Below are 12,759 nucleotides of genomic sequence, written 5' to 3' on the forward strand. Positions count from 1 at the left end.
TTCCGGTGTAGGGTGCCTGATGCGCCTGCACTGTGATCACAGGGCAGGCGCATCAGGCCGCTAAAGCCATTTTGAGCAGTGTTGACCAGTTTATAAAAATTATTTAAAATGTTTATTAGCAACGCTGAGCTTTAAAACTCTAGCGTTTGGGAGCTCCAGTAGCTCACCGCGTATCTCGGCGCTATCTCTGCGTCGGGAGGAGCCGTGCTGCGTCACGGTTCTGGTTGACTCAGAGTTCGATTCCCGGACCCGCCGTCATTTGCCGAATGTCTTCCCCTGTTCTCCCTCCCGTTTCACTCTACAACTGTCGGTCATGCTTGACCAGAAAAGCGATAAACGCTAAAAAAGAAAGTAAAAAAAAAAAAAAAAAAAACTCTAGCGTTTGTCTGTTCAAAACCCTCATGCAACTTTGAGTACCTTTGACATTTCTCTGCGATACTTGTACGAGATTCGTTTTGATAGAGAAAAGCGAGACAGACTTAATTGTAGGAATTTTACATGGTTGGACAAGGGACTGTGTATTCACTCGGTGCATCACAGTCACGCAGGGCCTAGGATCAAACAGGGACCAACATGTAACCAAACGAGAACTGTATACCTGCAGACCACGATAGTCAGCAGAAATAGCCACTGCTGAATAGTAAATATTATTTATTGCTGAAGATTCATATACATAGTAACTCACCTGTGGTTCCTTTAGTGTCTTCAGTTCACAAGGCTAGAGGTAACTTGTTTCTGTTCAATAACAATGTAGACTAGCGAGTATGGACAAGCATGCGAACACAGTCAACCAAGCCTACTTAAAGGCACTGCACACCTGACACCAATCAAGCCCACACACCTGCCATGCCGCATGGCAATAAACTGGTGTCTGGTGATTGACAGCTCACCAGAGAAAACCCAAAATAAAGCACAGAATAAAACCCACATAAAACCGTGATCCATCACATAATTACCTCTAAAGCAGACTGGAAGCTGAATGGATGCAGAATGCACATTGAATAATGAATGGCAACCGTCCATATTAATAGCCCCGTCTTACTCTGTACTGGGACTTGTGCATTGCAACAACATTATTATGTATCAACATCCATTTAGTTAGTGGTTCAATTAGGCGTGTATGAACAAATGTGTGGGCATATAGTTGTGTACAGTTAAGTATTCTTAGCTATTTCACATAGTTTGATTATTCCAGGACAACTATTGAAAACCACTATTATTTGCTGAGAGACAAAACCAGATCTATATTATGTAGATTGATTGATTGATTACAAAGTGCCCAACCCTCATGGGTTTATAAGACACAAAAAATACTATTGCAGTGTTTTATTACATTACATCATCTAAATAAGGATTACATAAATACAGATTACAGGTCAGCCTTAACCTTTCACTACCACACTACAGATGGTTAACCTTCTGTAGTGAAAGGGTTAACCCTTTGTCAGTGAAAGGGTTAACCTTCTGTATTGTCGCAGTGAAAGGGTTAACCCTTTGGTAGTGTGGTAGTGAAAGGGTTAAACACAGTGTTCTGCCTCTTCTCCCAAGCTTGACAAATAAAATCTGCTACGAAAGAAGTTCCCATCCCGAAGCACAACATCTACTGTATATAAAAGGACATTTTACTGAAAAGTACTTGTGTAGTAAGAGACGGACAGACAGGTTTGGTTCTATTGCAAAAACACACTGAGCTTTATTAGTCTCCACCCCCACAATCATCTCCAACGTCGTGCGTAACATAACGTAAAATTAAGCATTACATCACACGCAGGAGTGGTTTGTGACCAATAAACCATGCCTAGGGGTGGTTGTTAGGCCCGAGGCGCAGCCGAGGGTCGTTAGACCCCCCTAGGCATGGTTTATTGGTCACAAATCACGACTGCACGTGGTGTAAAGCTTTTATACAACTGCCAGATTCATCCAACCTTATTTCTATACAATAAACACACATTAATCGAAGATTTATTGAAAAAACCATCCGCCAGAAAAAGTTGTTCCCACAACTCCATGTGGAAGCAGCTTGAAGTGCATCCAACCAAACTAACACATCCAACTGTGTATTATTGGAATGATTGAGAGAAGTTGCCTCATGTGGAAGCAGCTTGAAGTGCATCCAACCAACTAACACATCCAACTGTGTATTATTGGAATGATTGATTGAAAATTTATTAAAACGTTTTCTTTGCCCTATAGGAAAAAAACGTTTTCTTCGCCCTATTTTTTTATTTATTTCTTTTAGCCTAAACTTAACCAGTTGGAAACCAGGGGTACAGTAATAAAATTAGCAATCAACCAATCAATCAATTCAATAGACCATGCTCACTTAAAACAGCGCTGCTTCTCTCTCAGTCTGACTCCCCCGCTGTTGCAGACAGGAGTGTGTGTGTGTGTGTGTGCGTGTGTGTGTGTGTGTGTGTGTGTGTGTGTGTGTGTGTGTCACAGTGTGTGTGTGCGTGTGTGTGTGTATGTGTGTGTGTGTGTGTGTGTGTGTGTGTGTGTGTGTGTATGTGTGTGTTTGTGGGTACGCCAGCGTCGGACAGTGTGAGAGAGAACGCTGCAGTCGGAAAGTAGGAAGGAAGAAATTTAAATCAATCAATTAATCTATCAATCAATCCGCGATTTTTCTTTTGTTCTAGATTGAGTCAAGACCCATCAATTACATCATCCAACATTGTTTAAAATACTAACACATTCCCCTTGACAGAATCGCTTCATATTTAGTCGTTATGGTGCTTTCAACATAACCATTTGTTGTTCGCGATCCTGTTTTCTCCCGGAGTGAGCCGGGGAGGGTTATGTGATTTGGTTGTGGGCGGGTCCTGAGCCCAGGACCGTGGATTGTTGTCAATAAAGACGTGTGAATGGCCAATCAGAATCGAGAAATTTGCATGCCGTTGTATAACATAACATAACATGATGCATATAGCTAACAGCTGAGCTACATCCACAACAAAGTGCTTAGGAAGATAGTGGGTGACCCCTCTCACCCACTCTATGGGGAGTTTGAGCTGTTGCCCTCTGGTAGTCGTTACAGTTTTAAAAACTCCTTCATTCCTAATGCCATTAAGGCATTAAATTAATCTTGCACTCGTTAGACTCTGTCCTTTTATTGTATTCCCACGTTATCTGCACTTCCTCATTACAGATGTGTGTATATGTATAATGTCTGTTGTCATTGTCATTGTTGTTTTATTTTCCACATTGGTATCTATAGGGACATCTATGGATCTCGAGAATGTAAGCACAGTGTCAGAAATACTGTGTCTGTTACTAGGCTTGAGTAAATTGTGATGAAACAAAGGAGAATATAAATTATGATCTTTCTTTGCATTTTTGACGGTGAATAATACCATGCTAAAAATGACCAGACATGAAACACTGATACTGAGCTCGTGCAGGACCTTCTTGAGATCACGTGTACAAAAAAGCTAAGCAAATTAATAAATTGAAGATGATTTAAACAGAAGGTTTTGTAGATACAGTACTGAATTCTGCCACCCGGACACATTATTCATTTGCGGTCCACTGACGGGCCGCTCGGGCTAAAGAGGTTAAGAGGGCAGATTATTAGAGGAGTACTATTATCAAAGGCAGAACTCAAGCAAGGGCAAAAATATGGGTAGAGTTTATCGGTGAAGGTGCAGCCAGTGTAAGAATAGATATGAGCCCTGGCTTCCACATCATAAAAGGAGACCTGACCCTCCTCATAATCTACAAACACCCCGATCACCTGTGGTTTCTCTCTCAGGGACAGGGCTTCCTTTCCAGCAGCTCTATATTTATCACCATTCCTCAGAATTATAGTCCAGTATCCATTGTCAGGGCCCAGACTGATAGGTCCTTTCCTGTTGATGGACTCTCTGGCCACTCCTAAATCCCACTGGGGGTTCTCTTTAACCTGAACCTCATAGTAGAATCTCCCAGAGGAGAAGCTTTGCTTTCCCAGGACAATGGGTGCCACGTTAAATCTCTCTGGGTTGTCAGGAAGGTCTTTCCGTGTAACACCACATTTTACTTCTTTCCCGTCATCAGAGAGGATGAGCTTTGGATATGCTGTGTCAGGGTCCAGAGTCACATCCACTGCATACCGCTGGATCCTCTTCAGCTTGACTTCAGGCAGCTTCTCCATCTCTTCACTGAGAGTCTCCTCCAGCCGAGCCACACTTCTCCTCATTATCTCCACACTCACATCACTGTGGACACTGACCTCAGACCAGTCCTTGGTGGGTGGAGGGGTGGAGAGAGATGGGAAGCTGTGGAGGAGGTGGAGGTGGTCTTCAGTGTGCGAGAGCTGCTCCAGCGCAGTGCTTCTCTTCTTTAGCTCAGTGATTTCCTGCTCCAGCTCCTTGATGAAGCCTTCAGCCTGTTTCTCTGCTGCTTTCTGCCTCCCCTCAATCACCTCAATGAGCTCAGCCTGACTTCTCTCAACGGAGGCCACCAGAGCAGTGAAGACCTCGACACTGTCTGCTATCTCTCTCTTTTCCTCGTTCTTGCTGAGGTCTACCGAGTGTTTGATCTGTTGGATCTTCTGCACACGCTCCTGGATCATCTGATGAACATCTGCCTCTTGTGTCCTCATCTCATCCTTCCTCTCTCTGTATTCTTTCTCTAGAGGGACAGTGTCGTGGGTTTTGTGGTCTGTCTCAGTGCAGAACTGACACACACAGGCCTGGTCAGTCCTACAGAACAGCTCCAGCGGTCTCTCGTGCTTCTTACACATCATGTCCTCCAGGTTCTCCACAGGGTTGATCAGCTTGTGTTTCTTCAAGGCTGCAACTCTCTGATGAGGCTCCAGGTGGATCTCACAGTAAGAAGTCTGACACGCCAGGCAGGACTTCATGGCCTTGATCTTCTTCCCAGTGCAGAAGTCACAGGTCACCCTCTCCTGGTCTGGCAGGTTGCTGGTCTGGGCTGCTCTCTTGAACGGTCTTCCTGAACTGAGGTGCCATCTCTGATAGGACAATATTGACAAAGATATCTGGTCTCTTATCGAAAGTATTTTTACACATTGGACACTGGTACAGTTCATTGTTATCCCAGTACTTGGTGATGCAGGTCTTGCAGAAGGTGTGTCCACAAGGGATGGAGACCGGCTCGGTGAAGACATCCAGACAGATGGAGCACAGGAACTGTTCTTCAGAAAAGAGATAGCTGGATGAGGCCATGTCTGTTAAATAATAAATACATTTCTTCATTAATTTTCAATTTAAAGTAACTGTAAATTCAACATAATTAAATCTTAATTTAAAATGTCATACATTTGATACAGTTAACCATTATCCTCTTTTAAATAGACTAGATATAGCACTGGATTTGCAGTTGGTTTCATAGCTACAGTACAGTATTTGTCTGAGAGACTAGTATGTGAAAACTGGGAAAGCCCAATCAGAATTCTTACCCATTACAAAAGTCCTGCAGGGATAAAGAAAATTAAATCTAACCCTAACTAACCTTACTGTCATGCACTTGTCGTAATAAACTAACCTACACTGTAGCACTCAACACTTTGATACACAGCTACTCAGCTGATAGAGTTGTACCCTTCCTGATGACTTGTCATACAGAACTTGTAAGTCACTTTGGATAATAAGCTTGTGCAAACAAAACTAAATTAATAATGTTCTCTAGGGGCTAGAGATATTGTTTACAATGATTTGCATATATCGTATATGAATGGGTTTGTCATATCATGGCATCTGGCTTGATGATAATTCTTGTACAGGAATAAAACCAGCTTCTCTATGATTAGCAGAACAAGGGTAGTCTATCTATCTTGGATTATGGAGACGTGGTTTATAGAAATGCTGCTCCTTCCACTCTGAATGAAACCAGCACATTAAATGCACATTAAAATGTGTAGATATGGTTTACATAAAAACCTTGGAGATCATTTTTCGTGCTAAGAGTAAGAACCTACCAGCTTGTATTCAATGTCTCTTTCAACCAAGAGAAGGAAAGTATAATTTAAGAGGGTTGTGTATTCTTAAAACATATAAAAAGGTAAGAACTAATGTAAAAGCTAGATGTGTTTCAATTTTGGGAGTTAAATTGTGGAATAGTCTTAGTGACGGGTTGAAGTTGTGTACCTCTCAGGGGAGATTTAAAAAGGCCCTGAAGGATAAAATAATTCAGGAGTACAGTTTTGAGTAAAACATCAAACATTTATTTTCTCTTTTCTTTTTTCTCTTAAAGAATTTTCTTTTATCTTGCAGCATATTTTTACATTTTCTCTTATATTAAAGTATATTTAGTTTATAAGAATTGTAAAGGATAGGCAAAAATAAGCATGTGCTTCAGCCTATTCCTTTTTTCGGTCATTGAGTTTGGATTTTGTGTGTGAGCTTACTTTGAATATGTACATTTGTGATTTGTGATTTTTTTTCTTTTCCTTTTGAAAGTACACACGTGTGTTTTTCATTTATCTGTAAACAAAGACCTATAAAACTATTCATCATCATCATCAAACCTCTAGGCACAGTCCTTCATTCTGCTCTCATGTTTATTAGATTAGATTCGTATATATATATGTTATATATAATACATTATTACACCGTCCCTTGTCCCACCATGTAAAATTCCTACAATTAAGTCTGTCTCACTTTTCTCTATCAAAACGCTTCTCTACAAGTATTCACTCGGTGCATCACAGTCACGAAAGGGCCTCGGATCAAACAGGGACCAACATGTAACCAAACGAGAACTGTACCTGCAGACCACGATAGTCAGCAGAAATAGCCACTGCTGAATAGTAAATATTATTCATTGCTGAAGATTCATATACATATTAACTGACCTGCGGTTCCTTTAGTGTCTTCAGTTCACAAGGCTAGATGTAACTTGTTTCTATTCAATAACCATGTAGACTAGCGAGTCAGTTTACTTTCACTTAGTAAACAATGAAACCTAGAAGGCTCCTCCCTCTTTTGGTGACGTGGACCTTAACCCTTCACATGAACCTCTTCTCCCATTTCCTGCTCTAAACCAACAAATTATCAAAGGATGACACACATTCTCTCTCTCTCTCTCACACACACATACTTTATCTTCACTTTATGCCACATACTGTACTTTCGTTTTTGATGTGAAGAATGGAGAACGGAACCACGTGACAAGTACATTTTTCAATGTAAAAGCCATGCACGATCTAACGTTAACGAATATGTATAACGTTATGAATAAATAAATACATGCATACACATCTATACCAGGGCAACGTTATGATACATACATTTTTTGTTTTGTGCATTTCATTTAGACATGATCTTTTATGTGAAGTAATAGCCTAATATGGTCTGTCCCAAATAGTGTTGTCTAAACGCACGTTACCCAACAGATAACCTAGTTCAGTGGTCGGCAATAGGCGACTCGCAGGCTGAAATAGGTCCGCCAGCGCCAGCAATAATATCTGCCCGTCAGATTATTTTGAGAATATGATTTTTGTGATGAAGATTCGCTTTATTGTATCGCAATCGGGAGATTTAGGTAAAGTTAGAAAGATATTCACAGATTCGAATTTCCGCGGTCAATAATTCTTAATTTAAGCAAAATGTTTTGAAAACACAAAGGATGAATGAATGAATGAAATGAATGAATGAATGAAAACTTTATTTAACAGATTGCAGAATGGGTACAATACAGTACGGCTCAATACATACAATTGTTAAGGGGATGCAGACCTGAGAAAGACGTTTGTCTTGTTTCCATCAGGGTCCCCCATTTTCAATTCATATAGACATTTATGACATACACAACATTGATTGATTGATTGATTGAAAAGTTTATTAACAGATTGCAGAATGGGTACAGTACAGTACATCTCAATACATACAATTGTTAAGGGGATGCAGACCAGAGAAAGACTTTCGTCTTGTTTCCACCAGGGTCCCCCATTTTCAATTCATCATAACATATATGACATACATGACATACAGATAGACAGTACTGCTACATCTATACATTTATGACATATCAGATTTGCAAATACAGTACTGTTTGTGATACAAAAGTGTCCAGAAAAGGAGTGTATATACATTTGGCGTAGAAACTGTACATTGGAGGAGGTTGGTGGGGTGGGGTTGGGTGGGTTGGGTGAGGGCTGTACATTGGAGGTGGGGGGGGGGGGGGGGGTTGGGTAGGGGACACACACACATTTTACACTGTACATTGGAATGTTGACAAAGCCTTACTTGGTCATTTACTGTACAACTAGGTTAGGACATTTGTAGGGGCCAGTTTCGAATTGCAGTCTCACGTAGGTGTTTTTTGAGAGTGTTTTTGAAGGTGGGTAGTGATTCACATTCCTTTACAGCTTTAGGCAGGGCGTTCCACATTGATGTGGCATAATTGCGAAACGTGTTTAGTCCCTTGTTTGAGCCGAATCTGGGTTTTACATGATTTGTGGAGCTCCCTCTGGTGTTGTGATCGTGGTATTCACTGACCTTTGGGAAGTATTTTGACATGTACATGGGTACCTTGGTCGCGTAGTGTATCTTGTAGACCAGGCCCATTGCAAGTTGCTGTACTCTGTCGTCTACTCTAAGCCATCCTAGGTTGTCAAAGTGGGCAGGGGTGAGGTGGGTTCTAGGAGTCAGGTCAAGTAGTAGTCTGACTAGCTTGTTTTGAGATGTTTGTAATTTGTTTTTTAGTGCCTTTGAGGTGCTTTGGTACCATGAGGTGCAAGCATAGTCGTAGTACCCTTGAATGAGTGCTCCTGCTAGAGTCTTCAGGGTATTCTTGTTTACCAGAGAGGAGATCCGGTACAAGAATCGCGTTCGTTGGTTGACTTTTTTTATTACATTGGATGCCATTTTGTCACAGGAAAGATTAGCCTCTAGGATGGAACCCAGGTAGGTAATTTCATCTTTCCTTGTGACAATATTGTCACCCACTGTAACCGAGAAGTCGTCAGTCTTGCTGAGTTTGTTATTTGAACCGAAGAGAATGGACTCTGTTTTGCCCATGTGTAATGATAGTTTGTTGTCGGCGAGCCATATGCAGATTTTGCCTAGTTCCGAGCTGAGGGCTTTTTCAACCTGTAACTTGTTCTTGTCAGAGACCAGCAGGGCTGAGTCGTCCGCAAACAGGAACAAGTTGCAGTCACAAGCTGACGACATGTCATTTGCATAAATTAGGAATAGTAGCGGTCCTAGTATGCTTCCTTGTGGAACACCACAGCTCACTGTGAGGGGGGGGGATAGGGTACCGTTTACTTCCACCATCTGTTCCCTCCCCTCCAGGTAGGATTGTATCCAGCTCACTGATAAACTATCAAAACCAATTGCTTTTAGCTTGTCAATCAGAATGGTGTGATTGACAGTGTCGAAGGCCTTTTGTAGGTCCAGCATGACCATGCCGCAGTATTTGCCCGCGTCCACCTCTTGTTTGATGTGGTCGTTCAAGTAGAGAAGGCATGTGTCAGTGGAGTGGGATGTTCTGAAGCCAGATTGGAATTCGTAGATTAGATTTTTTTCCGCGAGGTATTTTTCGATCTGTTCGTATACTATTTTTTCCATGACTTTCGAGATGGATGTAAGGATAGAAACAGGGCGGTAGTTACCCGGGTCTAATTTGCTGCCCTTTTTGTGCAGGGGTGTTACTCTCGCAATTTTGAAGTCCTTGGGGACGTGTCCCTGTTTTATGGAGAGGTTTATTATGTGTGTGATGACTGGGGTGATGGCTGCTGCTGAGTCTCTGAGGAATTTGGAGGGGATGTTGTCATGGCCAGTGGCCTTGTTTGGTTGGAGGGCGCTCAGTTTTTTGAGTACCTCATCTGTAGTTACTATTTCCAGTTTGAAGTCGTCTTTGTGGACGCCTAGGTTCATGTAGTATGCTACTATGTGTTCTACCCCATACTGCCCTGAGTGGGAGGGTAGTTTGTTTACCAGTGTTGTGGCTATGTTTGTGAAGAAAGTGTTTAAGTAATTGGCTACATCCAGCTTGTCTGTGATGAGCGTGTTGTCCGTCTTTATGTTTATGTTTGAGAACCTGGTTTTGAGTTTTTTACTGCAGCCTAGTTGATTGTTGAGTAATTTCCAAAGTTCACGTGGTTTATTTTTGTTTTCCTCGGTTTTGTCATTGATGAAATTTTTTTTTGCAGTTTTGATCATGGAGTTTACGTCATTTCTTAGTCTGTTTCTTTCTAGTTTGAGTTCAGTCACGTGGTCTTGGAGTTCACTGCTCGTGCTTTTGGTAAGCTTTGACTGACTTTTACGAAACTCAGAGCATTTTTTGTCTCTGGCTTTCATAGCGGTCAGTATTTCAGTGTGCATCCATGGCTCAGCGCGATTTTTTACCCTGGTGGTTCTTAGGGGGGCCATTTTGTTTAGTATTGATGAAAATTTGGTTTTGACATTTATGGCATAGGGACATATAGGTATTTAGTACTGATACATTTGTGACATAGGCGGTATTCAAATATACAGTACTGTTACCCCTAGATCCTGACAGAGTATATACATATGATGGGGAGGGGACTGTACATTAGGAGGGGGTGGGTGGGTGGGAGGGAAATATACATACGGCGGGGAGGGAATATATACATGCGGTGGGGAGGAGACTGTCTATTAGGAGGTGGTGGGGGTTTTGGGCATTTACGGTGGCCAGTTTCGAATTGCAGCCTCCCGTAGGTGCTCTTTAAGGGCGGTTTTGAATGTGGGCAGGGATTCACATTCCTTTACAGCTTTGGGTAGGGCGTTCCACATTGTTGTGGCATAATTGCGGAACGTGTTTAGTCCCTTGTTTGAGCCGAATCTGGGTTTAACATGATTTGTTGAGCTTCCTCTGGTGTAGTGGTTGTGGTATTCACTGACCTTTGGGAAGTATTTTGACATGTACATGGGCACCCCGGTCGTATAGTGTATCTTGTAGACCAGGCCCATTGCAAGTTGCTGTACTCTGTCGTCTACTCTAAGCCATCCTAGGTTGGCAAAGTGGGCAGGGGTGAGGTGGGTTCTGGGGTTCAGGTCAAGTAGTAGTCTGACCAGTTTGTTTTGTGATGTTTGTAATTTTGTTTTAAGCGCCTTTGAGGTGCTTTGGTACCATGAGGTGCACGCATAGTCATAGTACCCTTGAATGAGTGCTCCTGCCAGAGTCTTCAGGGTATTCTTGTTTACCAGAGAGGAGATCCGGTACAAGAATCTAGTTCGTTGGTTGACTTTTTTTATTACATTGGATGCCATTTTGTCACAGGAAAGATTTGCCTCTAGGATGGAACCCAGGTAATTTCGTCTTTCCTTGTGACAATATTGTCACCCACTGTAACTGAGAAACCGTCGGTCTTGCTGAGTTTGTTATTTGAACCGAAGAGAATGGACTCTGTTTTGCCCATGTGTAATGATAGTTTGTTATCCGCGAGCCATATGCAGATTTTGCCTAGTTCCGTGCTGAGGGTTTTTTCAACCTGCAATTTGTTCTTGTCAGAGACCAGCAGGGCTGAGTCGTCCGCAAACAGGAACAAGTTGCAGTCACAGGCTGACGACATGTCATTTGCATAAATTAGGAAGAGTAGCGGTCCTAGTATGCTTCCTTGTGGAACACCACAGCTCACTGTGAGGGGGGGGGATAGAGTACCGTTTACCTCTACCATCTGTTCTCTCCCCTCCAGGTAGGATTGCATCCAGCTCACTGATAGGCTATCAAAACCAATTGCTTTTAGCTTGTCCATTAGAATGACAGGACAGGACACCTCTTTCCTATGTTAGTAAGGTAGACAATGAGCTACAACCTAGGTGTACCGACATGTTATCATCTACAAATACATTCAGCTGCAAAGCCAATTACATGCAAATATTTACATGCTTATACAGTTCAAAAGGTGCAATGAAAAACATATGTTTAAGATATTGTTTAAGATATATCAACAAGACTCAAGACAACAAGATTCCATGTCAAATGTATGTCAGTATTCCAATGTACAGTGTGTGTCCCCCCTACTCAACCCCCCCCAACCCCCCCCCCCCCCCCCCCCCACCTCCAATTTACAGCCCCACCCCACCTACCCAACCTCCCCCAATGCACAGTTTCTATGTCAAATGTATATACTCTTCTTCTGGATTTTTTAGTATCACAAACAGTACTGTATTTGAAAATCTGGTATGTCATAAATGTATAGATGTAGCAGTACTGTCTATCTGTATGTCGTGTGTGTCATATGATGAATTGAAAATGGGGGACCCTGATGGAAACAAGACGAAAGTCTTTCTCAGGTCTGCATCCCCTTAACAATTGTATGTATTGTACTGTACTGTACTGTACCCATTCTGCAATCTGTTAATAAAGTTTTCAATCAATCAATCAATTCAATCAATTCAATCAATTCAATCAATTCAATCAATCAATTCAATCAATTCAATCAATCAATCAATCACTCAACATGACGTTCGTCAGCAAGGTGGCAGAATATTGTGAGTGAACGATTGTGGGTCATGCGCATGCGTGCGCAAGCGCAGGAGCGCTGGCAGCAGAATTCGAGGAAGAGTAGAATTTTGCAGAACACCGGCCTCGGAGCTGTACAATATCTAAGGCTTGTTCAAGATGGGATAGGCGGACGCAGATCTGCGCAGGTTTGACTACTGCCTCGCCAAGCGCGTTGCATGACGGTTAGAATGTTGTCCGACTTGCTCTGAAAATCTGACGAGGCGAGGCGCGGAACTCCCGCGGGAGCGAGCCACGCACAGCCTTCAGAGCGAGGCTCCACAGTACCTCTCAGCCGGCTGCTCCCGGCTGGGAAGCGACTTGCTACGGTCGCGCAAAGCGCCTATT

General features: G+C 42.4%; 1 protein-coding gene across 1 annotated transcript in view; it reads right to left on the minus strand.

Moving 5' to 3' along the window:
- Nucleotides 1–3,483: 3,483 nt before the first annotated feature.
- The window catches only part of LOC311248047 (uncharacterized protein), a 33,308-nt gene continuing 24,032 nt past the window's right edge, over nt 3,484–12,759 (minus strand). Inside the window, 2 exon segments of the mRNA XM_084339009.1 lie at nt 3,484–4,919; nt 4,921–5,167. Coding sequence (XP_084195135.1) covers nt 3,512–4,919; nt 4,921–5,167 — 1,655 coding nt within the window. The 3' untranslated portion in view covers nt 3,484–3,511.

The sequence above is a fragment of the Notolepis coatsorum genome (genome assembly GCF_963971535.1).
Source record: "Notolepis coatsorum genome assembly, contig: SCAFFOLD_323, whole genome shotgun sequence".
In the NCBI taxonomy this organism is placed as follows: Eukaryota; Metazoa; Chordata; class Actinopteri; order Aulopiformes; family Paralepididae; genus Notolepis; species Notolepis coatsorum.